General features: G+C 50.6%; 1 protein-coding gene across 4 annotated transcripts in view; it reads left to right on the top strand.

The window, feature by feature from the left end:
• Positions 1–26,150, top strand: part of CLCF1 (cardiotrophin like cytokine factor 1) — a 49,854-nt gene that overhangs the window by 18,648 nt on the left and 5,056 nt on the right. For 2 of the 4 annotated variants that reach the window (XM_024114861.3, XM_008178281.4), the window contains exon 2: positions 23,506–23,672. In XM_024114861.3, the coding sequence (XP_023970629.1) occupies positions 23,506–23,672 (167 nt within the window). Of the gene's footprint in view, positions 1–21,147; positions 23,057–23,505; positions 23,673–26,150 lie in introns of those variants that run through there. The other 2 variants (XM_065591754.1, XM_065591753.1) reach the window with 2 other exon arrangements.

Raw genomic sequence — 26,150 nt, 5'->3', positions numbered from 1 at the left:
AGAATGCTGGGAATAATTAAGAAAGGGATAGATAATAGGACAGAAAATATCATGTTGCCACTGTATAAATCCATGGTACACCCGCATCTTGAATACTGTGTGCAGATGTGGTCGCCCCATCTCAAAAAAGATATATTGGAATTGGAAAAGGTTCAGAAAAGGGCAACAAAAAGGGAACAGCTTCCATATGAGGAGAGATTAATAAGACTGGGACTTTTCAGCTTGGAAAAGAGATGGCTAAGGGGAGATATGATTGAGGTCTATAAAATCATGACTGGTGTAGAGAAAGTAGATAAGGAAGTGTTGTTTACTACGCTTCACACATTTCCTCACACAACGCACAGTCAACCTGTGGAACTCCTTACCAGAGGATATTGTGAAGGCCAAGGCCATAACAGGGTTCAAAAAAGAACTAGATAAATTCATGGAGGCTAGATCCATCAATGGCTATTAGCCAGGATGGGCAGGAATGGTGTCCCTAGCCTCTGTTTACCAGAAGCTGGGAATGAAGGACAAGGGATGGATCACTTAATGATTACCTGTTCCCTCTGGGGCACCTGGCACTGGCCACTGTTGGAAGACAGGATACTGGGCTAGATGGACCTTTGGCCTGACTCAGTAGGGCCGTTCTGATGTTCTTACATGGCCATCTCTTTATTATTTGTGTTGCAGTACCACCAGTCAGGACTCCAGTCAGCTTTCAGGGCCCTATTGTGCTAGGTGCTGTACAGAGAAGTAACACAAAAGGTATGTCCACATAGCTGCCCAAGTACAGCCCTATCCCAGGTCCTAGGTATTGTGACAGACCCAGACCAGTGGGGTACAGGAGTCTGGTAGAGGGCAAATACACTGGTCACTGGATGAGTAGTTTTCTGTTCCCTGAGTGACCAGAGAAGGGGCTGCACTAGAGTAATCAGGAACCTGCTAGAATCAGTTAAGGCAGGCAGGCTAATTAGGACACCTGGAGCCAATTAAGAAGAAGCTGCTAGAATCAATTAAGGCAGGCTAATCAGGGCACCTGGGTTTTAAAAGGAGCTCACTTCAGTTTGTGGTGTGAGGAGCTGGGAGCAAGAGGTGCAAGGAGCGGAGAGGGTGTGCTGAGGAGCACAAGCGTTATCAGACACCAGGAGGAAGGTCCTGTGGTGAGAATAAGGAAGGTGTTTGGAGGAGGCCATGGGGAAGTAGCCCAGGGAGTTGTAGCTGTCATGTAGCTGTTACAGGAGGCACTATAGACAGCTGCAGTCCACAGGGCCCTGGGCTGGAACCCGGAGTAGAGGGTGGGCCCGGGTTCCCCCCAAACCTCCCAATTGACCTGGACTGTGGGTTCTTCCAGTAGGGAAGGTCTCTGGGCTGTTCCCCAACCCACATGGTGAATCTCTGAGGCAAGAAAATCCGCCAATAAGTGCAGGACCCCCCAAGATAGAGGAGGAACTTTGTCACAGTATGTACTTGAGTTGGATGGATTTTCAGACTATCAAGATTGGTATCATTGGCAGAGCAAAGGCAGGAATAAGCCTTTTGATAAGAAATTCAATAGGAGAGGTGGAGTGAGACTGAGTGAAGGACAACAGTAAGGACAAGAACCTAGTGTTTGCAGAAAGGGGAGCCAGTGATGGACACAGAAGTGGGCAGGAAGGTCAGAACGACTGGCCAGGAAGATGAGCCTACTGGCAACATTCTGGATTAATGTGATGGTGAGCAAAGCAGGAGGCATTGAGTCCAAGAGGATATTACAGTAATCAAGGTATAGGAGGACAAGAGTCTGAACAAGAACTTTGGCAGCCTGTACAGAGAGAAAAGGCTGGACCTTTGAGATGTTGTAGGGGAAGAAGTGGCAAGATTAAGACATGGCCTGGACAAGTGGGTCTAGGGTGAAACCTGAGTCCTGGAAGAATCTGGAGTTATGAATATGAATGACCAAGAGGATGGCTGTGTTGTTCACCATGATAGAAAAAGAAGGAGGGGTGAGGAAAGGAGATCAGGAGCCCTGATTAGGCCATGTTAAGTTTGAGTTGCTGGCTGGTCATCCACAAGGAGATGTCAGAAAGATAGGATGGATGGAGACAGGTCGGGGTTAGAGAGAGAGGTTGTGAGTCATCATCATCAAGATGGTTGTAAAGCCTTGTTTGTAGCTAAGATCATCCAGAGATAGGGGGTAAGGGAGAAGAGGAGGGAATCAAGGACAAAACCAGGAGCCACTGCAAGAAGGAGAGAGGAGGGGGAGGAGCCACTGGATGAGACACTGACAGGGTGATCTGAATATTGGAGGAGAACCAGGAGAGGACAGAGTCAGAAAAGCCCAGGGATGATAAGATAAGAAAACGAGAATAGTTGACAATATCAAAGGCAGCTGATCTAGAAAGAGGAAGCTGGAGTGGAGGTCCTGAAATTTGGTGATAAAGAGGTTGTTAGAGATCTTGATGAGAGCTATTTCAGTAGGAGGGGGTCTAAAATGGAGAAGGAAAGAGCTTGAAATTGTGGGTGTAATCTGCATGCCCAATGTATTTGGATATAAGGAGAGAAGGGAGAGGTGGGGTCAAGGCTGGGGCTTTTATAGTAGGGGAGACCAATGCAGTTTGTATTGTGAGGAGAAGGAGCTGGGGAGAGTGAGAGACTGAGGGCAGGCATGAGAGTAGTTTTGAGGGGGGTCAGGAGACTGGATGGAATGAGGTCTCTGGGGCTGAGAGTGGGAAAGAGGAAGGAGAATGTGATAGAGGACGGATGGTTGGGAATTAGTTTTTCCTTTGATTTTTTGTGTGTGTGTTCTTCTCCGAACGGCTTGTACTATGGTGGCCTGTTTAGCCAGCCCTCTGGAGATCTGCCCCGGAAAGCTGTGTTTGCTACTCCTGATGTTTTTCATTGTCAGTGACTGAGTGGGCATGCATTACTTCTGTCAGCTCTCAAGAGCTGACAGCATTCTGGATGTGTTGAAGGAAGGACATCAACAGCGAGCCAGTGTCTCCTTGGTTTTGTTTAAATGCCTCCTGTCAGATTGGCCCTTAGGGTGGTTATGACGTTGGTGTGGATGGTGCAACTGTTGCTTTGGTATGTTACTGGCTGCTTTCTGTTTGGAGTCTAATGTTCACTCCCACTTGCAATAGGGGTCACTGTTGGGAAGCCTGTCATAGTATTTTCTGTCTTTGGCTCACAAAGCTCCTTAGGTGTTGCCACTGAAGCATCCGTCCTTCTGCCTGTGAGTCTCTGACCTAGTTATTCTAATGAAACTTTGAGAGGTGTGTTGGGGTATCCTAACAGTGCTAAGTATAGATCCCTTAGATCTGTCAGGAGATTTCTGAAATCACATCCTTTGCTATTGTATTGACTCTTCAGCTAACCCCTTTGACTAAGGTAAGGGCTTGAACTGAGACTCCAAGACAATTGCTGAAAGAAGTCACTCTTGAATTGTGGACCATCCTCTGTTGTTAACTCATCTAGAAACCTGTGGTGTGCAATTTACAATGATTGATGTGTTGTGCAACAGTTCAATTTAAAAAAATTAAGTAGGAGTCAATTAATAAGAGGTAATCTTTCCCTGTTAAGTTCAACTAGAACTGCACCAACTTTGGACAAGGGAGTTCAGGAATCTCATATGGTTTCAGAGTAGCAGCCGTGTTAGTCTGTATCCGCAAAAAGTACAGGAGTACTTGTGGCACCTTAGAGACTAACAAATTTATTAGAGCATAAGCTTTCGTGGACTACAGCCCACTTCTTCGGATGCATACAGAGTGGAATAAATATTGAGGAGATATATATACACACATACAGAGCGCATAAGACAACTCTCACCTGTTTATGCTCTCTGTATGTGTATATATATCTCCTCAATATTTATTCCACTCTGTATGCATCCGAAGAAGTGGGCTGTAGTCCACGAAAGCTTATGCTCTAATAAATTTGTTAGTCTCTAAGGTGCCACAAATACTCCTGTTCTTCATATGGTTTCAGTTCTTTTGCATTCTGTTTCCTGTATAGATTACAGCCTTCAAGCTCAGATATGTTCTCTTTAATGGCAGCATTCATGCCTGGCTACAATAGGGCATCTTGGTCTCTATTCTTACATGGTTCGATAGCCAAATAAGTACTGTGGAAGATGCTTTGCATTTGTGATTTCATGCTTATGATATGATGTCATTTGGACAGAATGCCATCTGATGCAACAATTCCATCTCTGGCTGCAATAAGTTTTTATACTTGGAGGTGGTTGGGCTTTTTCCATTGACTATCCATCTAGAATTTTTCTCTTCTGTTCTCATGAGGTTGGGTCATTTGGTGTTTCTCATTGGAACTTGTCAACTTTTGTTTTGGAAATGAATGGGTCATATTACTTCAAACTTCTTTTCGTGTAGTTCCTTGTTTTCACTGTTGATAGGAGTTTAAAAGTGTGCCTAATATAAAAAGCTCCTTGCTGGGTCTATATTTCACACTCAATGAATTGTTTTGCAATTTCACAATCACTGTCTGAAGCCTGGACATTGCTTTGCATGATGGTTTTGGTAAAGTCGCTTTTAATGGCTTATGGTCTTTCTCAACCTCAGTAGGTTTCTGTCCATAAACATACTCATGAAACAGCTCACAATCATGCACAATTGCAGCATTTCCACTTCAATTGAGCATAATTTTGTTGGGTTTTAGCCCCTGCTTTGGCTGCATCTGCTACTGGGTGATCATCTGGCAGAAGGGCAGCTCCTGTCCCAGGAGAGTTGGTGACAGCTGAGATCTTAGGCTCTTTATTAATTTCAAAATATTTCAGTACCGGTGCTTCTGTGACAACATTTTTTTTTTTAATTCCCCAAAGGTTTTTCTCTTGCCAGTTACATCCCAGTGCCACTCTGAACTGGCCCCCACAAGCATTCTGAGTAGAGCACCTAACTGCGACAAATGAAGGATCAATTTGCTTAGCTATGCTAATCCAATAATCAATCTATATAAGACCTCCTTGTCTCTTTCTATTTGTCCAGTCACTTCCATCTTTCCTGGGTCCAGCTGAATTCCTTTGTCACTGAGTATGTGTCCTAAATAACACAACTCATTCAGCCCAATCTGGCATTTCTCCTCTCCAATACTGTGGCCCACTGCAGAATGAGTCCCATCCTGACATTTTGTTGATCATTTTCAACCCAACTTAGCAGATCATTGATTAATACTTCCACTCTATCCAGTTCCCCCAAGATCCAGGACACAAGGCAAGGCTGAAAGGACATTGTTTGAACATATGTCTACCAAAATGGAAGTCGGACGTTCAGAGTTTGGCAGTTTCACTGCCGAGTTGGACCTGCCAAAATGCTTGGCTTGCTTCCAAAGGTGAATTATTATTACATTTTTGAAGTCTAGACATGAGCTCCTCAACTGTCCTCCTGGGGAAGCATTCATGTTTGGTGGCCTTATCCAAAACTTTTGGATCTGTAGAAATCCTGAATGTGTTTAAATGTAGAATGTAACATGGCGACCACACTGTTAGCCCAATAGTGACTAACTTAACATGAAAACTGAACTTGGCCAGATGGTTATCTCTCAGTGCTAATGGGACTTGACTTGGTGCACGTATTTTTGGTGGTAGACTGGGATCTATATCAGCATGACGTATAATATCCTTAAATGCATCCCAGTCCATTAAACAGCTCATGAAACTCTTTAATATCTTTTGCATCCTGTTCTGTAGACAAGTTATACACCTGTTTGATCATCTGTATTTGCAGCCGTCTCCTTAACCTAAGCACACACGAGGCTTCCTGTCCCATTATTTCTGAGTGGTATCTGTTCTTAACAATGCCAGTGGGCTTTGCCACATGGCTTCATTTTGTTCCTGCTTTATTAAGTTGTATTTTCTATATTAACATTGGGTAGTCACTAATCATTTTTCATATGTGATCTGTGATTATCTTGGCTCTGCTCCAGGGTCAATTTTGAAATTCACTTGTTCCTGTATTTCTAATGTTGCAGGGCAATCTGCCGTAGAACCTTGCTTTGTAAATATATTAAGAGACTCAACAAAAACTCTTGCTACTATATCATCAAATAGTCAAGCTGATAAATTAAACAGTAATAAGTCACCAGGACCAGATGGTATTCACCCAAGAGTTCGGAAGGAACTCAAATATGAAATTGCACAAGGACTAACTGTAGTATGTAAGCTATCACTTAGCTAATGTAATGGCAATTTTATAAAAGGGCTCCAGAGGCAATCCTGGCAATTACAGGCTGGTAAGCCTAACTTCTCTACCAGGCAAATTGGTTGAAACTATAGTAAAGAACAGAATTATCAGACACATAGATGAACACTATATGTTGGGGAGAGTCAATATGGGTTTTTGTAGAGGGAAATCATGCCTCACCAATCTATTAGAATTCTTTCAGGGTGTAAACAAACATGTGGACAAGGGTGATCCACTGGATATAGTGTACTTGGACTTTTGGAAAGCCTTTGACAAGGTCCCTCACCAAAGGCTCTTAAGCAAAGTAAGCAGTCATGCAACAAGTGGAAAGGTCCTCTCATAGTTCAGTAACTGGTTAAAAGAGAAGAACCAAAGGGTAGGAATAAATTGTCAGTTTTCACAGTGGAGAGAGGTAAATAGCTGGGACTCCCATGAATCTACTGGGACCAGTGCTGTTCAACATATTCACAAATGATCTGGGGGGGGGGGAAAGGGTAAACAGTGAGGAGACAAAGTGTGCAGACAATACAACATTACTCAAGATAGTTAAGTCCAAAGCAGACTGTGAAGAGTTACAAAGGGATCTCACAAAACTGGCTGACTGGGCAACAAAAGGGCTGAAGAAATTAAATGTTAATAACTGCAAAGTAACGCACATTGGAAAACATAATCCCAACTATATACATACAAAATGATGGGGTCTAAATTACCTGTTACCACTCAAGAAAGATACCTTGACGTCATCGTGGATAGTTCTGTGAAAACATCTGCTCAATGTGCAGCAGCAGTCAAAAAACCCAACATAATATTAGGAACCAGTAGGAAAGGGATAGATAATAAGGTAGAAAATATCATAATGCCACGAGATAAATCCATGGTACCCCCAACCCTGAATACAGTGTGTAGGTCTAGTTGTCCCACCTAAAAAAAGATGATATATTAGAAATGGAAAAGGTACAGACAAGGGGAAAAAAATTATTAGGGGGCTGGAACAGCTTCCATACAAAGAGAGATTAAAAAGATTGGGACTGTTCAGTTTAGAAAAGAGATGACTAAGGAGGGATATGATAGAGATCTATAAAATCATGAATGGTGTGGAGAAAGTGAATAAGGAAGTGTTACCAACCTCTTCACATAACACAAGAACCAAGTGACCCAATGAAATTAATTGGCAGCAGGTTTAAAACAAACATAAGGAAACATTTGTTCACACAACTCACAGTCAATGTGTGGAACTTGTTGCCATGGGATGTTGTGAAGGCCAAAATTATAACAGGATTCAAAAAAGAATTAGATCAGCTAATTAGTAGCGTAGCTGGGGGGGAGTGGGGCAGCGGCCGCTCTCCCGCTGAGCACAAGCGGTGCCTTTACAATTTCTTGGCGCCTTTTTAACTTTTACTCACCCGGTGGCGCTTTTACTGACGGGGGGCACGCCGGGTCTTCGGCGGCAGGTTCTTCACTCGCTCCAGGTGTGTTCGGCGGCACCAAAGGACCCGCCGCCGAAGACCCGCGGAGCGAGTGAAGGACCCACCACCGAACTGCCACCAAAGAGCTGGAGTGCCGCCCCATCAGTAAAAGCGCCACAGCGGGTGGCGTCTTTTTTTGTGATCGCTCCCCCGCTTCGCTACACCTGGCTATGCCACTAAAGCTAATGGAAGATAGGTATATCAATGACTATTAGCCAAGATGGTCAGGGATGCAGCCCCATGCTCTGGGTGTCCCCAAACCTCTGACTGCCTGAAGCTGGCACTGGATAACAGGGGATCGCTCACTTGATAATTGCCCTGCTTTGTTCTTTCCCTCTGAAGCACCTGGCACTGGCCGTTGTCTGCAGACATTATACTGGCTAGATGGGCCAATGGCCAGTATGGCCATTCTTATGTTCTTGTGATCATGGTTTTGTCCTCCAGCTGTATGTTGAGTCTCTCTCCCTAATCTATGGAAAGTTACTCTGGTGTGACTTTCCTGTTTAGACAAGGCCTAGCTCTCATTCTTTCTCCCCTCTGTATGTCCATTCCTCTTCTATGTCATTCCTCTCTCTGTTCCCCATCCCTCTGTCTGACCCTACATCTCTCTCCCTCTCGCCTTCCGTGGCACAGCTTACCTCAGAACTGAAAAATCCCTGGAAAGCACAGCCATTGTCTGGTTAATTTCACAAGCCGTTTTCTGCACAGCCGGGAAGCCTTTATTATTTATACAAATGAGCCTCCCATTTCGAAGAGCAAGAGACTCCTGGGGCCCCCACACACACATGGTCACTTCCAGCCTTTCCTGCTCTCTCAGCCTGAAACATGCTCAGGGGTAACAAGCAGATGCAGAGACAACCATGATGTGTAAACCTAACCCCAGGTAACCCCCTAACTCCAACCCCACCTGATCACGGACCTTCATCCTAAACTCAACTGACAGTCCAGCCCCTGCCTACAACCTAACTTAACTCACCCCCCCATCCTAACCCCAGCCACTGCCCTAATGTCCCTTGATGCTTATCAATACCTAAATCCGTAACCACAACACCCCAGCTCACACTTAATTCTCAGCCAACCCCAACCCACAGCCTAATGCTAACCTACTCCTGAGCCAAGCTCATGCCTTGATGTCGTTCAAACCCTCGCCTGAAGCCTAACCCTAAGCCTCACCCTGATTCCGTCCAGCCCACATCCTAACTGCAACCAGTGTCCTAACCCTCTCCCCAAATGCGAACACAACCCTAATCTCACCCTAACTCCAACCTCAATCCCACCCCAACCAATACCCTAACCTGCAGCCAATCCCACACATCATCTAACCCTCACATTCCCTTAAGATCACCTCCAACTCCCTCCCACCACCAACATATTAACTCTTGCCCCAGCCGACATCATATCCCTGAACTAGACAAGAAATCCAACCAGCACTTTCACCGAAACCCAATCCTAATCACCCTGACCCTTCCCCAATGCTTCCCTAAACCCAAGCAACAGCTTCATCTGCACCCTAAGACTCACCTATAATCAAACCCTAAGCACAATGTCATCTCCACCCTATTCCCAATGATTGTCCCATCCTATTGTTTTCCTCCTTGCTCTCACCTCAACCCTCCTCTGACCCCATCCCTAACCACATTCCCCCTCAATTCCATTTCTAACCCCAAACCTATTCTTAATGCCAGCACCAGGCCCAGCCCCAAGCATAATGCCATTCCTCCCACTAGCCCTAAGCCTACCCCTTTCCCCTTCGGCTTAGACCTGCAGCGTGGCCCCGGGAGGTCTGGAGGGGTACGTCTACATTGCAGTTAAAACCTGTGCTTGTCCCGTGCCCGCTGACTCGGGCTTGTGGGGCTTAGGCTAAGGGGCTGTTCAAGGCTTGGGTTGGAGTCTGGCCTCTAGAACCCTGCAAGATGGGAGGGTCCCAGAGCTCGTGCTGCAGCCTGAACCAGAACATCTACACTGCAATTAAATAGCCCCTTAGCCCAATCCGAAGTCAGCATGGGCCAGCTGCAGGGGTTTAATTGCACTGTAGACATATCCTAGAAGTGCTTTGGGTGGGAGCTGTGGTCCCCAGTGCAGGAGCTTCTCCCCAGCCCCTCTTTCTCACTCTTCTGTTTTACTGCCTTGGCTCTTTCTCTCCCGTTCCCTCTCTCTCCATCCTCCTTCCATCTCACTGTGTTTGTATTTGGGTTGGAAGGCAGCAGGCGTAAATGTAGCTCTCACCGTGCAAGGCAAACTTTAGAAACCTGACCCTGCAGTGGGCGCAGGGTCTTGTCCCAGCCCTGTCTGCGCAGCCCTCCCTCATGCAGTGAGCAGGAAAACGTCAAAATGGGCCATAAAGTTCTGTGCTAGGGCTCACGCCACCATGGACTGGGCCAAAACAAACACAGGAGGGAGGGGGAGTTATACATTAGCACTTCCCTCCCTGCAACCCCTGCCCCACACCAGTGAACAGCTCCCCTGCACACACTTGCACAGGTAGGGGTACACACATACACAACCCACCTGTGCACTCCCAGGCCCACACATACCCAGAGGAGCTCTTCCACTCACCTCGGGGAGCAGTCCTTGCATAAAGCACCTTAACCTGTCAGCACCAGAGAAGAGCCCAGCCAACGAATCTGGCTACATGGAAGTGCTCACTCCTGGCTCAATGTGCTTAGTGTAGAGGGAGCTTTACTTTCCTTGCAGCTTCCAGTTCAGGATCCTGCCTCCCACATTTGGGGGCAGGGTCCCACGGGGGGGAGCAATGTGAGGGGCAGAGTGAGGGGTCTCTTTGGGGTGGGGTCCCACAGGGGGAGCAGTGTGAAGGGGTCCCATTACAGAGCAGGCACAGCCCAGATGGACTGGTGCCAGCAGGGAGAGTTCCTTCCCAGATGCCCACGTCATTGGAGCTTGACTAGTAGTTTGTTTCTTAATCTCTTTGCATCTTTGACTGTGAAATCTGACGTGAAAGGGCATCACGTAGCTTCCATCTGTAATAACCATCCCAGTACTTCCGCCAGCAGGCAGCCAAATACTCCCAGCTGCTGGGATACAGAAGAATCACAGTAGCAGGGGGGCTGTGAGTCAGGATTATGGGGCATCTATTGAGCTATGTGGGGGGGAGCCTAGAGCTGTTACGGCTGTGGGCTTGTGGGTCAGGATTGAGGGGCATTGGCAGAGCTGTTGGTGGCGGGGGGGTAGTCTAGGTCTGGGATAGCTGAGGGGCTGTGAAGCAGGATTTAGAGGTATTAGTGGAGCAGAGGGCAGGGGGGAGTCCGGGCCTGGAATAGTTGGGTGGCTGTGAGTCATAATTAAGGGGCATCAGCAGAGCTGTGGGGGAGGGGAGCAACGGCAGGCTGTGAGGGTTGAGGGGTATCAGCATTGTCACCCCCACCACGGGAGATATGACTGGGAGATTCCTGGAGCTGTGATGGGAAGTGGAGTCTGGGGAAGGCAGCTCCCTCGGCTACTGAGCGAGGTGCCAGTTGGACGGGAAAAGTCTTGGAAACGAGACGTGACCTTTATAAAATAACAGGCTAATTGGTTTGTCTTTCATAACCTGCCCCTGACGTCAGAGAAGATGACGGGATCCCAGGCTGCGGTTTCCTGCAGGCCTCTGCAAAGATCATTGTGGGCTACTCCCGGGCCCTCCCTATATTAGGGTCTCCCCCCTCGCCCAGAACAGCTCCCAGCTCCTTCCCAAATTGGGGTCTTCCCCCATAACTCCTGGGGACAGCTCCCAACTCCTTTTCAAGTAGGGGTCCCCCTCACTTCTGGAGTGGCTCCCAGCCTCTTCCTGAGTCTGGGTGTCCCCCTTGACTTCAGGACATCTCCTAGTCCCTCCCCAAGTCAGGGTCCCCCCTCATCCCTGGGATAGCTCTCAGCCGATCCCTGAGTTGGGGTCTTCCGCCTCACACCCTGGTAAGCCTCCCAAGCCCTCCAAGTCAGGATTCCCCCTCATTCCCTGGCAGGGCTCTCTGGCCATCCCCGAATAGGGGATCCCCCCTAGCAGTCTGGTATAGCTCCCAGACCTGCCTCGAGTTGTTGGAATCTCCCCCCTTACTTCTCACTATTCCTCCTGGGTTCTCTCCATGTTGGGGTTCCCTCTTACCTCCCACTACAACTCACAGCTCTTCCCCCAAGTCAGGGTCTCTCCTTGTGCCTCAGCATGACTCCTCCCTCCCAAGTTGGGCTCCCCCATCATTCCCAATATGGCTCAGAGCTGAGCTGGGGCTCCCCATTTCACACCCCAATATGACTTCTGGCTCCTCTCCAAGTCAGGCCCGGCCCCTGGCTATCCAATACCACTTCTTACCCCTGCTAGCATTGATATCCTAGCTGACAGGTCCTCACATGGTGTCCACATTGCTTACCAGGGGACCTTTCCCTGCCTCCTACCCATCTCAGCCTCCTGTGAGCATTCCATGTGTCACCCCAGCCCATCATGCTCCACTGGGGCTCATTTCAGCCTGGCCTGGATGCCTCTCCTTGAAGGGAGTAGCAGGGTGCTGAGGCCAGGGCTGGGATGCATAGAATTCACCTGACCCTACTGACACCTGTCTGCCCAGCCAAGGCCCTCCACCATCCCCACAACCTACCTCAGAGAGACCCCACCTCCTCACACACTGCTCCCCTCATGGGAACCCCCACCCTGCCCTAGAGCCCTCCACCTCCGCACACATTATTCCCCCTGTTGGACCCAGACCTAGAGAGATCCCCTTCCCCCACACTGTTCCCTCCCCCATGAAACCCCCCACTGTGCCCCAGAGAGACCCTCCCTCCCTGCACACTATAGGATCAGGTTCAAGGGCATTACAGGAGATTCCCCCCCGTCACATTAGTGAGGTCTGTTTAGTCTGTGGCTCCCTAATCACCTCGAGCTGGGCTGCTCTTTCTGTGCCTCTGTAAACATCTGTCGGGATCAATCCATCCATGGGCCCAGCCAGGCCCTGGCCTCCCCCGTCCATCACCCCCTCTACCATCCACATCCCGCACACCTAGCCCTACCCTTGGTGCCTGCCCTCTGCATGTCAGCCCAAGGGGGCTCTGCCTCTGAACCTCCAGCCAGTATTCCCCAGAGCCTCCCCTTTCTGGAGCTGACCAGTGTCACCCTCATAGAATATCAGGGTTGGAAGGGACCTCAGGAGGTCATCTAGTCCAACCCCCTGCTCAAAGCAGGACCAATCCCCAGACAGAGTTTAGCCCCAGATTCCTAAATGGCCCCCTCAAGGATTGAGCTCACAACCCTGGGTTTAGCAGGCCAATGCTCAAACCACTGAGCTATCCCTCCTCCCCGTCCAGCGAAACCCTGTAGTGGGGGAATCCCCCAGCCCCAGTGTGCATCCCCCAGAGATTCCCCTCTGTACAGCTCTCAGGCCCCCCCATCCCCCTCACACATACTTTAGAACAGGACTTCAGGCCACTACCTACACTGGCTGGTCACAGGGACGGGGCGTTGGTGCCTCCCTCTGCTCAGATCTTGTTTCCTTTGTCTGACTGTGGCCTAAGATGGCAGCTCCATAACCAAGGCTGTTTTCCCCCACCTTGCCCCCAAGAACATCCTGCAGAAGGGCCTTTGCCTTTTAATGAAAGGTAACATTGTTTGCTTATAGGAAAAGAGAGGGCTGCATCAGGGTTGAGGGGAGCCCAGGATTAGGACAGCAGGAGGCTGCATGTCAGGGTTGAGGGTCACTGGCAAAGCTGTGGGGAGGGGCGGAGCCCAGCGCTGGGGTAGCCGGGGGTGGTGTGCTGAGACTTACACATCTGCAGAGCCTTGGGTGCTAATGAAAGAACCTGGAGCCTTCCTCACCACAGATGAGGAATGCAGGGATGTTGAGATTAGGAAGGCAACAAAGTCTGCCGCAGCGTTAATAGTAGGTGACTCGGAGTACCCAAATATAACCCGCCCAGGCGTCCCGTCGGGAATGGCCTTGGAGAAATGCTTTCTCAAGACCATATAAAGGATTGTTTCTGTGTCTCTCGTTGTGGAGCAGCTGGGAGGAGAGGGTGCTCTGGACTGAGTTCTGAGTAACCCAGCTCGGTCAGGTCAGGGAGTCACTGGTTCACAGCGACTGCGCTGCTGTGTAATTGAGTCTGATGTGCTGGCAGGAATAGTGTTGCCCTTGGTGGCCTGGTGAAAGCAAGTGGCTAGGAGGGGAGCAGAACAAACTGCCAGTGTTTGCAAGAAGCAGCCCAAAGGGGAGCAGAAGGTAACGAATCCTTGGAAGCAGCACGGAGGCTGCTGAGGGCTCCACTGCTAGAGTTGCTGCCCCGAAGGAGAAGCAGGAGCAACCGCAGCAGCCAGTGGGCAGGCATGAGAACACAGCAAGGCCCAACCCCGTCCTTAGGGATCAGGAGATCAAGGGGAGGGCAGCGGGGCCTGAGGAGTCGTTTCCAGAGGCCATTTCCTACCCTTGCATCTCTACAGAGTGATGACTCTATTTAACAATGCAGTTAGCCTATGGAACTGGATGGCAGTGAGGCCGAGAGCTCACACCAAAGGATCAGATATCTCTGGGGTTGTAAGAGCTTCTGCTGCTACCTTAGGCTGGCTGAATGTGTTTAAGGGGCCTAAGCCCACCTGCAAACCACTAAGGATTTGTCTAGATCAGGGGGAAAGGGTCATGGTTAGGTCAGGACTAGTGAGCTACTTCCAGCTAACCCTGCCCCATTTCCTTTATAAATCTAGACATAACCAAACCTAAACTTCTCCTTGGGCAGGTTCTTTGAGGGCCTCTGTGTTTCCCATTTGTGGGGCCTAGTGCCCTTGGTGTCCAACTGTGCAACTGCCCAGAAAAGCCGTGCCTACAGGAGGGTGCATGCGATATCTCATGTGATGTCATTTACTCTGTGTAAAGGCAGATACCCTTTTCTGTGGTGGCAGCGAAGGACTGAGGCAAATAGCTAAAGGAACTCAGGCTAGAGGCTGTCTAACCCTAGCTTGATCTTTCCTCCTAATCAGCTAGCTTTTAGGGTAGTATAGGTGATTCCTTTGGTGATAGCCCTTCCCTTGTCCCTCACTGGGCCTATGTCGGGCCCCACAACAACTTCAAGAGACGTGCCTCTTGTCCAGCAATTATACCGGAGACAAACACCCACATCTGGTACCTCCTATGCCATGGTGAAACCCATTGGGTAACTTCATGTACAGTCTGTCATGTCTTCACACCCCATAACAGACAGCAGAGATACTGGAGGCTCCTCTGGCTTTTCAGTGCCTGCAGCCTGATACCCTTGATGGACCCCTTGGAGTATCGAGACCAGCCTCTGTGCTGCACTCTTTTGACATGGGAACCCAATACACACACTACCACTTCAGCTTCAGCACTGCCTTGAATCACAGGCTGAAGGTGGGAATCTCCTCAGCCCGCTGCGTGGTGTGGATCCCTCACTCAGTGTCACTGGGGGCAGTTCACTCTAAAGTGACAAACTTGGCACTGCCTACTAAGGCCTCCGTAGCCTTGGCACTAATGCGGAAGGCTCCAACCTCAACACCTACTCCACACCGGGCACCATTACTCTCGTTGTCGACCCCAGACGTAGCATCTGACACAACAAACTAACAGCAAACTCACCCCAAGGGTCACATAGTTGCTCCTTTTTCACTTGGAGAGGACATGATATCTCAGACACCAAAGCAAGAACAATGGCCACAGAAATGGTTCTCAGGAGGAACTCCTTGCTGAAGTACAATGGCCTAACACCTGCATCCCCAGGGAAAATCAAAGACCTGCCTTTGAAGGCATGGACCTCTTGAGTGACAGAACTGACAAGACCCTGGCCTCTTCCAAAGACAGGCTCCCTCACAACACCACGGGACACAGTCCCACAGGTGATATCACCTGCCTCCAAAACCTGCTCTGGCCAACAACCTCAGCAGCACTGGAGCAGAATTTGTCACCACACATCCTCAGCCCCCAGCATCAGCCTCTAAACAGCAGCTCTGATGGTGCAGTCAAGAGCTGCATACATCACATCACCAGTCCTTAGTCCCTCATTCCCTCTCTTCTGATCTTGTCTCTCCTCCTTCCACAGTGCCTGGTGCATGATTACTTCTACTCTCTGGGTACTAGACATCATCTACAACAGATATTCCACCCAGTTCTGCACCAGGCCACCTCCCCCTCTTCCCTACCTCTTCAGGCACTCGTCTCACCAGAGAGTCCCGTTGGAAGAGCTGGATTCCCTTCTCAGGAAGGGAGGCATAGAGGTCCCGCAGTTCACCAAGGGACATTCTGATCTCCAAGAAGAGCAACTATCTGAGACCCATCATAGAATATCAGGGTTGGAAGGGACCCCAGGAGACCATTACTCCTTGTTCTATCATCTGGTACCACTGAGAACAGTCTAGATCCATCCTTTTTGGAACCCCCTTTCAGGTAGTTGAAAGCAGCTATCAAATCCCCCTTCTCTTCTGCAGACTAAATAATCCCAGTTCCCTATCCCTATCTGCAGACTAAATAATACCAGGTCCCATCCTAGACCTCCGAAACCTCAAGAGGTACATAAGGACATTCAAGTTCAGGATTTTCACAGCAGGGGACATCATCCCACCCTTACCCCTCAGGGATTGGTATGCAGCTCTTCTTTCTGGCAAGGGGAACATGGAGGAGGACCTGCTCAGCAGGAGCTCTCAGGATCAACACAAGCAGTCCTTGAAACCAGCAATGGCCAGAGCATTATTTCACAGATGGGACCACCTGGTAATAGACCTCTTCACATCCCAGCAATACACCAAATGCCAAGCATACTGCTCAAGAGCACACAGGAACAACATCTCTCTCTCACATGGTGTTTCTGCTGGACTGGAGCCTCCATCTTCTCCACATCTTGGCTCCTCCTCCTCTGATCCCCAGAGTCATAAGGAAGAGCAGACTGGAAAGAGCCAATTTTATACTAAGAGCCTTTTTGTGGCCTCATCAACACTGTTGTCCAGATCTCATTGCAGCTGACAAAGGAGTAACCTTATCTACTTGCCTCTGTTCTCAGGCCTCCTGAGTCAACTGCAAGGGAGGAGTCTGCATCCCAACCCACACTCACCTAGCAGTGTGAAGGGTAGATGACCTGCTGACCAATGTGGACTGTTTCGACTCTCTTACAATCCGGGAAGGGCTCCATCCTCAAATGAAAGGGCTCACTCCATCACAAGCTGGGGTCCTTGCAGTCCTAAAGCATCTTCTATCCCCTAATTCCCAGGACTTCACCTCCCTATGGCACAGTATCTACTCATCACTATTCTGTTAAAGACAAACCCATCTTCTCTCCTCGAACAGTCTCCATGTTCCTTAAGGGCATGGTAAATGCATTTTTCCCCCCCATGAGGAGCCCCCACCTTTATGGGAGCTCAGTCTTGTCCTAACAAAGCTGAGGGGCCGGCCTTACAGAGCTCAGGTTCTGAGGCCCACCCCCCTTCCTGTGCTTCAGAGCCCAAGCCACAGTGTCTACACTGCACTTTTTAGCATTCTAGTGCAAGCCCAAGTCTATAGACCTGGGCTCTGAGACTTGCTGCCCCGTGTTTTTAAATGCAGTGTAGATGGACACTCTGTGTTCAATGTGGGTCCCCAGTCTTCTAAAACAGGAATGTAAAGAGACATAAAGGCAGAATCAAGACCATGAGATCCCACTCGGGATAGAGGACAGTTGAAGGCAATCTACCTACCGTAGGATGTTACTACGTAGGCAGAAGGAGAGAAAGGGTAGGGCACCAAACTAGGCAGCAGGACTCCTGGATTCTCTCCGAGTTCTGCCACTGTGTGACCTGGGGCAAGTCCCTTCTCCTCTGTGTGCCTCAGTTTCCCTGTTTGTAAGGGGGGGCATAAATGATCCTGACTGGCTGACTCATGGGATTTGTGAAGCTACATTCCTTTCTAAAGAGGCCTCTCACAGCCTCCATCCCTGCCCATGGGGCTCTTGCAGTCTGGATGGTGCTGTTGAAAGGCAAAGTGTTGTTAAATGTGGAGTCCGGGGAGCAAGGGAGGGGCCCTGCTCCGGAGACAGCAGGCAGTAGAACAGCTGGAGTTGTTGAGGGCAATAAATCCCTGGGAGCTGATGACCTCACCAAGACTGACAAGGCTGAACCACTCACAAAACAGTGTCAGTGTGGGGGGTCTGCATCACCCCAGACTCCGGGATTGACAGAGCAGGGACCCTCTTAATACTACCATGGGAAAGAGAAGAGTGAGAGTAGGAGAGGGACGCAGCAGCCTGGCTGATAGGGGTGGCCAGGATAATGGGGCCCTCTCTAGCCTCACTGAGTCCTTGGAGAGGCTTAACAATAAAGCTCCCTCTCTGTGTCTTGTGTGGAATCCTGGGGTGCCTCCGAGATGGGTAAAGACAGCAGTTATCAGAGCAGGGGCACATCTAGCTTGGTATCCCATCTTTGACAGTGCCCCATACCACCTGCTTCTAAGGGAGCTGCAGGAAATCCTGGGGTGAGGAGTTACAGGATAACATGCCACCGGTGTAGTCTCTAGCTCCCATCAGCTGGGGGTTGGCTTCGCCCTCGGAAGGAGGGGTTTGGTCCCGCCCAAAGCTCTTGGCTATTCTGCTGAGCTCTTAGTTCCAGTAACACCTCGTGGCAGTGAGTTCCACAGGCTAAGTGTGCGTGGTGTGAAAAGCTGTTCCCTCTGTTCAAAAGTTGCTAAGAGAAGAGGATCAGGGAATAGGAAGGAAGGGTATAGAATCATAGAATATCAGGGTTGGAAGGGATCTCAGGAGGTCATCTAGTCCAACCCCCTGCTCAAAGCAGGGCCAATCCCCAGACAGATTTTTGTCCTGTTCCCTAAATGGCCCCCTCAAGGATTGAACTCACAACTCTGGGTTGAGCAGGCCAATGCTCAAACCACTGAGCTATTCCTTCTCCCCCGGCTGGGAAGAGTAGACTGCCTGAGAGAGTTGGATTTGGTTCTGTGTTTTAAGGAGGAAGGATGGGTTTGTGATTGCACCCATAGGCTGAAACCCACAAGAGGTGCATTCAATTCCTCACTCTGCCACAGACTTCCCGTGGGTGCATGGGCAAGGCTCTTCACCTCTCAGTTACCAGTAAAATGAAGATAATGGTCCTTTTTTGTGTGTTTGGTCTTTTAAGACTCAGTTCTTTGGGGCAGGGACTGTCACTCGCTATGTATCTGCACAGCGCCCAGCACAATGGGGGCCTGATCTTGGTTGGTGCTGCTATCATCATAGTATTACAGATAGAAGCAACATAGAAAGGAGGAGGAAGGTGCAGTAAATGCTGAGGTTTGGCCAGATCTTAATACAGTGTTTCCCAATGTACTGAGTGGGAGGGGGGGCTGAAAAACTACTTTGGAATCAAGGGGCATCAGCTGAGCTGTGGAAAGGGGAGCCTAGGACTGGGATAACAGAGGAGCTGTGGGTCTGGATTGATGGGCCCTGGCACAACTGGAGGGAGCCCAGGACTGCGATAACAGGGGGCCGCTGGTCCAGATTGAGGGGCATCAGCAGATGTGGGGAGGGGAGAAAGCCAAGGACTGGGATAACGGGGCTATGGGCAGATAGGCAGGCCTCCCAATTATTCCCAAGGGTGCCAGCTTTCATTTAAAAAGAGTAAGACTCCAGCTGTTCTGGCTGGGAAGAAAACCTTGTAAATATGAACCAAGTGTAACTGATGCAGCCTGAGTTTGCAGAGAGCCTGAGAGAGAGGTTCTGAGGTGTGAGCTGCCCTGCTGGTTTCACTGGGCACTCACTAACATGCCCAAGATGCCACTTTAAGTGTCAACATTGTTAACTCTTTCACTGCTGGTCAGAGCATGTCAGAAAGAGTTAGAGGAGGGCATATTTTTCAGGCGTAAGATTATACGGGCAGGCCTTTAACCACAAGACGGATGGTATTAGTTGTATTTGCCTGAAGGGGGCACCTGGTCATCCGAGGTTTGGGGAACATGTGTTAACACCAGCCAGTGATGTCAGTTTAATTAGGACATGGGGACAATCTGAGGCATATTCCCTCCAGCCCTTCCCTCAAATTCAGCTGCTGCAGGGCAAGCGCAGGGGAGACTCTCTGGCAGCCAGAACTCCATGCTGCAAAGAAGTTACCTGTAGGCACTGACAGGCCCTGAGTCAGCTTGGAAAAGAGCCAGGCATCATGGTCCCCCATCAGCAATGGGGTCTGTGGGGAGGCCCAAAAGTGTTTGGCTGCAGTTGGGAGGGAGGGAGAGACAGACAGGGCCTGCTCCCCAGCATGGGGATGTGCCAGGAGAGAAGAGAGACTCAGGCTGGTGTGTGGAGATGTGAGTGAGGGGCTGGGATGGAGCTCTCACCCATGATCAAGGAGCACTCAGTCAAGTGTTCCTAATTGAGCCTCCACCTGCGGGACTCACTGCTGCAGGTTGGTCCTGAGGCAGAGAGCTCACTGCACTCCTAGAAGAGAGGGTATAGGCTCATGGGAATAGGGAGTGATTGCAGGGAGGGGAGCTAGGTGGACTCTGCACTCTCAGGCTTCTGGGCCTGAGCTGATTCCCAGCTGGGGAACAGGAAAGAATTAGGCACCATGGCACAGGACACTGCAATGAGGTGCATTGGGCAGTTTGCACCATGTGTAAGAAACAGATGAGGCAGAATATCAGTCTAGGGCCCATTGGTCTGATACAGCACAGCAGGATGGGAAATGGTACTGGGCTACAGGGGCCCATTGGTCTGATCCAACCTGGTGTCTGTGGGGAGAGATACCAGCTTAGATGGGCCCTTTGGTCTGACAGGTAGTAGCTGGGCTGGAGGGAGAGAGGGAATATCATGCTGGGTGGGCTGGTTGGTCTGATCTGGGCTTGGTAGGAAAGGGGATACTGAATTACAAGCCCGTTGTCTGATTTAGTGTAACAGGGAATGGGCATGGGGTACTGGGCTAGGGGGCTTATTGCTCTGATCCAGCATGGCAGAGAGAGGGATGGGGGCTAGATCAGCCCTGGTGTGATTAGGTGCAGCAGGGGGTTGAGGGACAGCAGAGTAGATGGGCACATTGGTCTCTCACAGTGTATCGGGGTGGGGCAACATCAGGCTAGCTGGGCCCTTTGATCTGGGGCAACGTCAGGCTAGCTGGCCCCTTTGGTCGGCTCTCCTGGCAGTTCCCTAGCTGGTCAGCACCAAGGTAGGAGCGTATGTCCCCCAACCCCCAATACGCACATGCACAACACTGGGGAAGCTGCTGGCTGCAGCCTTTGGGTCTGTGCCTCCCAGGCAGCTAAGCAGGCTGGGCTCTTAAAGGGAAAGCGCAGCGACTGCACAGGCCAAGTGACCCAGGTGAAGGAACATGTGACACCTCACTTTAATGGGCTGCCTGTTTCCTCCCCTGAACTGGGGCCAGCTCCACTCTGGGCCCATGTTCCAGCGCTCGCTCTGCCCTGCCAAACAGGCAGGGAGGGGCTGCCAGAAGGTTCACTGCAGGGGATCGGGGGAGGGAAGGATGGGGGGAGGAGGGTGATGGGGGACAGGGGAGGGGGCAAGCGGGAGAGGAAACCAGGGAAGGAGGCAGGAGAGGAATGGTGCAGGGAGCAGAGGGTGAGGGGAGAGGTGGACCAGAGACGAAGGGGGGCTGTGGAAACACAACCCCCTGGCAGGTGACTCCTTGACCTGGCTCTTGGCCTGGACCTGCTGTCTAGCCCTTCCCCACACTGGGTTAGAAATCTGTGGGCTCTGCCAACCCCAGTTCTGGAAAATAGCTCTGTGAGTGTGACACACTTTTTCGATTAAGAGTTGGCAGGAATGCGTTCCGGCCCTCAAACTGCTGGCAGGGTGCAGAGGGGATGAAAGGGAGGTGAGGCAGTGGGGCAGGAGGGAAGGGGCCTGCTTGCTGCCTGCCACCCCCAGCCCTCCCTGCCCTCACCCTTCACTCCCTCCGATTAGTTAAATTCCATTCACTGTTTTACAACATGTCCGGGATGTTTCTGTTGTTAACGTTTGGGGAGGCTGTGACATCAGAGAGGCCTCAGCCAGTCATCATGGAGCTTAGCATAACTCATTAGCAAGCTGCCAGCCCATTGATTGTTTTGCAGGGGCACTGGGGCAAGGAGAGATCTCATGCTATGAAGTCACAGCCTGATGTCATCTCCAATTCATTTGACTCTGTTCCTGTCGCTCCCTGTTTAAAAGTACAAGGGCAAATTGCATGTCAGTGCTGTCATGAGCCGGGGGTGTATGAGAGAGACAGTTGCCATCTGCTGAGCTGAATTGGAACTGTTCAGCTGTGTGTCATTATGTTCTGTACTTCTGATAGCAAATGGGGATTCTCCATTAGCTCAGTGGCCCACACTTGAGCTTCCTCAGTAGGAGGATCCAAGTGCTATACCCAGTGATGCTGTGATGTTGAGAGTAGCCATATTGTCCATGGAGTGCTGGCTAGTCCTGGCTTAGTTAAAATAGCTGAGATGCAGCTGCCTCTGGGGGCATGCAGTAGCTGTTTATACAAGGATCCCTTGTCTGGTGCCAAGATGTAGCCACCTCTGGGTTGGGGCCCAGCAGCTGTATAAACAGGGATTACTCATGCAGTGCTGAGATGCAACCTCCTCTAGAGTGGGGCATGGAGCTGTTTATCAACTGTGATGCTGTCTAGGAGAGGCCATCTCCAAAAGTGCAAGAGGTGTAGGGAGGCAGAATGGAATTGCCCAGGTTGGGATTGGTCCAGGGCACGGTGTGAACACCTGACTGAGGCAAAGTGCTGCAGGATGCTCTTTAATGAAGCGTGCAAGTGGCCAGGGCCTGGGCTTTGTGTCTCATGGGTGATTCATCGCAGGTGAGAATCACCTTCCTGAGCAGGATTCACGCACCAGCACGAGTAATGGGCACGTCCCCTTCATGGCCAAGAGCCAGCAGCCTACGCAGGCATGTCTCCCTTTACAGTTCCTTCCTGCCAAGCCCAGCGGAGCTGCAGTGAGACACTGGAACGCTGCATGGTTCTGGAGCCTGAAACCACCATGCTCTTCTAAGCCTACAAACCTTGACCGCTCCCTACACCCTAAAGCCCCAAGAGCTCCAACCACCCTGAATCCCTGACAGCTGCTGAGCTCCCGATGGGCCCTGCAGCACCCACCACTCCACGCCTCCAGTGGGCCCTGACCCCACGTTTAGCTGAGCATCAAACCAAATCACGCATTCTGAAGTAGTAAGAGAGGCCTTTACCTCCAGCTCTGAACCCTCTGACCCGCCTTTCCCTTGGGGCTTGGGACCCAGAAGAGATACTTAGCCCTGGACTGGGCAGGTGGGGAGGAGTGGAGATGGCCAGGCACACCTTAAAAAGCCTTTTAGACCAGTTGGGCCTTGACTCCCCGACATCCACAGCATCTGCCTCTTGCTCCCAGCTTTTTCCTGAGTGCTTTACAGGCTTTATAGCTCATTCGAAACAGGTGTTTGAGACACCCATAAAAATACCTGGCTGAGCAGCTGGGGCTGGAGGCTGTTCAGGGCGGTGTGGAGGAGAATGTGAGACAAGATGTGCGAGAGGTACATCCTGCCTCCCTGGGGCGCTGGGCTGGGGAACTGGCCTGGGTGGCCCCGGAGAGTGCACCCCATCTGCCTCTCCTCAACCGCCAGCCAGAGCACATTCAGACCCAGCCTGAACACAGCTCTGGGGCAGAACAATGGGGTGACAACTCCAGAGACAAATTCATGTCACAGCACCCCCTGCTGGAGAGGACGGGGCTAGGCAGCCACAGGTTCCTCCTCCTACCCAATGTCACAACAACCCCTGCTGGGGAGGATGGAACTGGGCAGAGGAAGTGCCACCCTCTCTCTGGTGTCACAGTGCCCCCTGCTGGGGAGGGCAGGTCTGGGCAGTCACAGGCTCCTCCTCCCCAGTGTCCCAGCACCCCTTGCTAGGGTGGGCAGGGAGGTAGGCTCTGCCCTTGCCTGTGTCAAAGCGCCCCCTGAGCTGGTCATTGTGTTCCCTTCAGGAGATTCTTGGGGGATCTTTGCCTTCCTGTGCGCCGCACTCTGGAACCTGCCCACGATCCCTGCCCTGAACAGCACAGACGAGGTGGGTGCCGGCCAGTCCATCCAGAAGACCTACGACCTCACCAGGTATCTGGAACACCAGCTGCGCACACTCGCCGGCACCTATGTGAGTACAGGGAGGGCTATGGAGCAGGCCATAGCCCTGTGACCCCATCTCCCCCTTCCTCGCCCATCCCTGCCTGTCCTCAGCTCTCCCCCTCATCTCTCCTGCCCCTTTCTCTCTCCTCCCCTCCCCCAACTTAGATGTCTCCCCAGAGGGGTGGGGGGTTGATTCCTTTCCTTTCTGTCCTCCTTGGGGAGGTCTTGGTAAATGACAGGCTCCCAAAAGTGATTGTAACTCAAACCCTTCCCCCCCCCCCCCCCAGCCCCAGCACATGAGGCAGCAGGGATGACAAATGGCTGAGGCATGTTCTGTTATAGGATCCGGCTCTGCATCATGCTGATGTGGTCTGGGGGCTGAGTCGGGAGGCAGCTCTCGGAGTGGAGGGAGGAGCTGCAAATCCTCTGCCTCTCCCTGACTGGGGGTCTCTGTCTCTTATCCCCAGCCCCCTCTCTATTCTGGGCCCAGTTCTCTGCCCCCACCCCACCAACATCCCCTTCTGGGGAGCTGGGGCTCCCACTCTCCCTGTCTGCACCCACCTGCCCCTGCTCTGTCATGCATATCTCCCAGCTCACACCCTTTCCGCCGCATGGCTCTAGCCCTGGCAGGATGCCCTGCATCATGTCCCCTCCCTGTCCTCGGGCACCGGGGGAGTCTCCCACTGTTTACACTCTGTTGTGCTGTCTCTCCATGGGGTGAGGTGAGGCTCGTGTGTCAGAACTCGCCTGGGAGACGCCCCATGCTCCACCACGCACAGAACAGGCACCCAACCATGGCAACGGGGAACACCGCCCGCATCAGACCCACGGGCCTATCCAGCCTGGTATCCCTCTCCCCCCTCTGCCAGACCAGACCCACAAGCCCATCCAATCTGTATCCTCCTCCTCCATGCTGGGCCAGATCACACCCTTGGGCCCATCTAGCCTTGTATCCCCACCACACTGGATCAAACTAATGAGTCCTTCTAGCCTCATCTGCCTGGCAATGCCCAAACTTCCCATGGATATTGTCCAGCCTGGCCTGTAGATTCCACTTTCCTCCAGAGTTTTGTGCCAATGGGTTATAAGGAGCCCTGGGTAACTATAGGCCAGTTACCCTGACACCTATCCCAGGCAAAATCATGGAAAGGCTTAAATGGAATACAACAAAGAATTAAAGGATGGTACCATGATGAATGCCAGGGAGCCGTGTTTTGGAAAATAGGGCTTGTCAGACAAACCTGATATCCTGTTTTTTGGTGCAATCACATCTTTGATAGTAAAGATGATATCTGTGAGGCATTTGGCTTAGTCCTGCAGGATAATCTGATTAAACAGTACGGTGCAAAATCAGCCTAGCCCATATTAAATGGATTAGAAGCTGGCTAACTGATAGAGCTGAAAAAATAATTATAATTGGGGAATTCTCATCCAATAGGGGTGTTTCTGTTGGGGCCCTGCAGGGATCCCCTCTTGGCCCAAAGCCGTTCGATATTTTTATCATTGATCTGGAAGAACATACAAAATGACTGGTGGTAAAGTTAGCACATAATACCAAAATTGGCAGTGGTAAATACTGATGGGGACAGGTTAGTTAGACAGACTGATCTGGATTGCTTGGTAAGCTGGGCCCAAGTGAACAAGGTACAAGAACATACATTGTTTGTTCCTAGGTGTAGGTCATGCATACTGGAGGAGGGACTGTATCTTGGAATGAAAAAGGACTAGGGGGTCATGCTAGATAACCAAACAAACATGAGTTCCCAGTGCAGTGCTATAGCTCATGTGATCCTTGGATGCACAAGCAGGGGAATGTCCAGTAGGAGGAGGGAAGTGGTGTTACCTCTGTATATGGCATTGGTGAGGCCATTACAGGAACAGCGAGTCTGGTTCTGGTGACCATATCAGAAAAACTGGTCAGGGTTCAGGAAAGAGCGACAAGAATGAGGCAAACTCTGGGAAAGTCTGTGTGATGGTATATATCTACTGGGGTTGTTGAAGAGAAGGTTAAGGGGTGATTGACCCTGGTCAGTAAGTACCTAGATGGGAAGATGGTTCTGATGCGGGAGGGCTCTTTAAACTAGCAAAGGCAGAATGAGATCCGACGGATGAAGTCAGCAAAGCTCAAACTGGGAATGGGGCACAACCTTTTCAGAGGTTCTGTGAATACTATTGACAATTTCACAGTAACTGTCACTCAGCAGCACTTTCATTTTTGATTCCAAATTCTTCACACATTTTTCTCAAAAATGTTTGGGTTGGAAAATGTTAGATTCCCTCCTCCTCCTTTCATCGTGTTTCCATTTTGACACGGAAAACGCAGGTGAGAGGAAAACCTTTAAAAACCCAACCTCAGATGTTCATGGGGAGAGGGATGAAAAATGGAAAATTTTGAAAAAATGAACATTAGGGGGTGAAAATATCCATATTTGGGACGAAAGACCATTTTTCGACACTGATACAATTGTTCAGTAGGTCGCCAGACTCTAAGCAATGTGCCATCCTT

This window comes from Chrysemys picta, chromosome 4 (assembly GCF_011386835.1).
Source record: "Chrysemys picta bellii isolate R12L10 chromosome 4, ASM1138683v2, whole genome shotgun sequence".
Taxonomy (NCBI): Eukaryota; Metazoa; Chordata; order Testudines; family Emydidae; genus Chrysemys; species Chrysemys picta.
The sequence above is the reverse complement of the archived record's forward strand: the minus strand, read 5'-3'. Positions and strand labels throughout refer to the sequence as shown.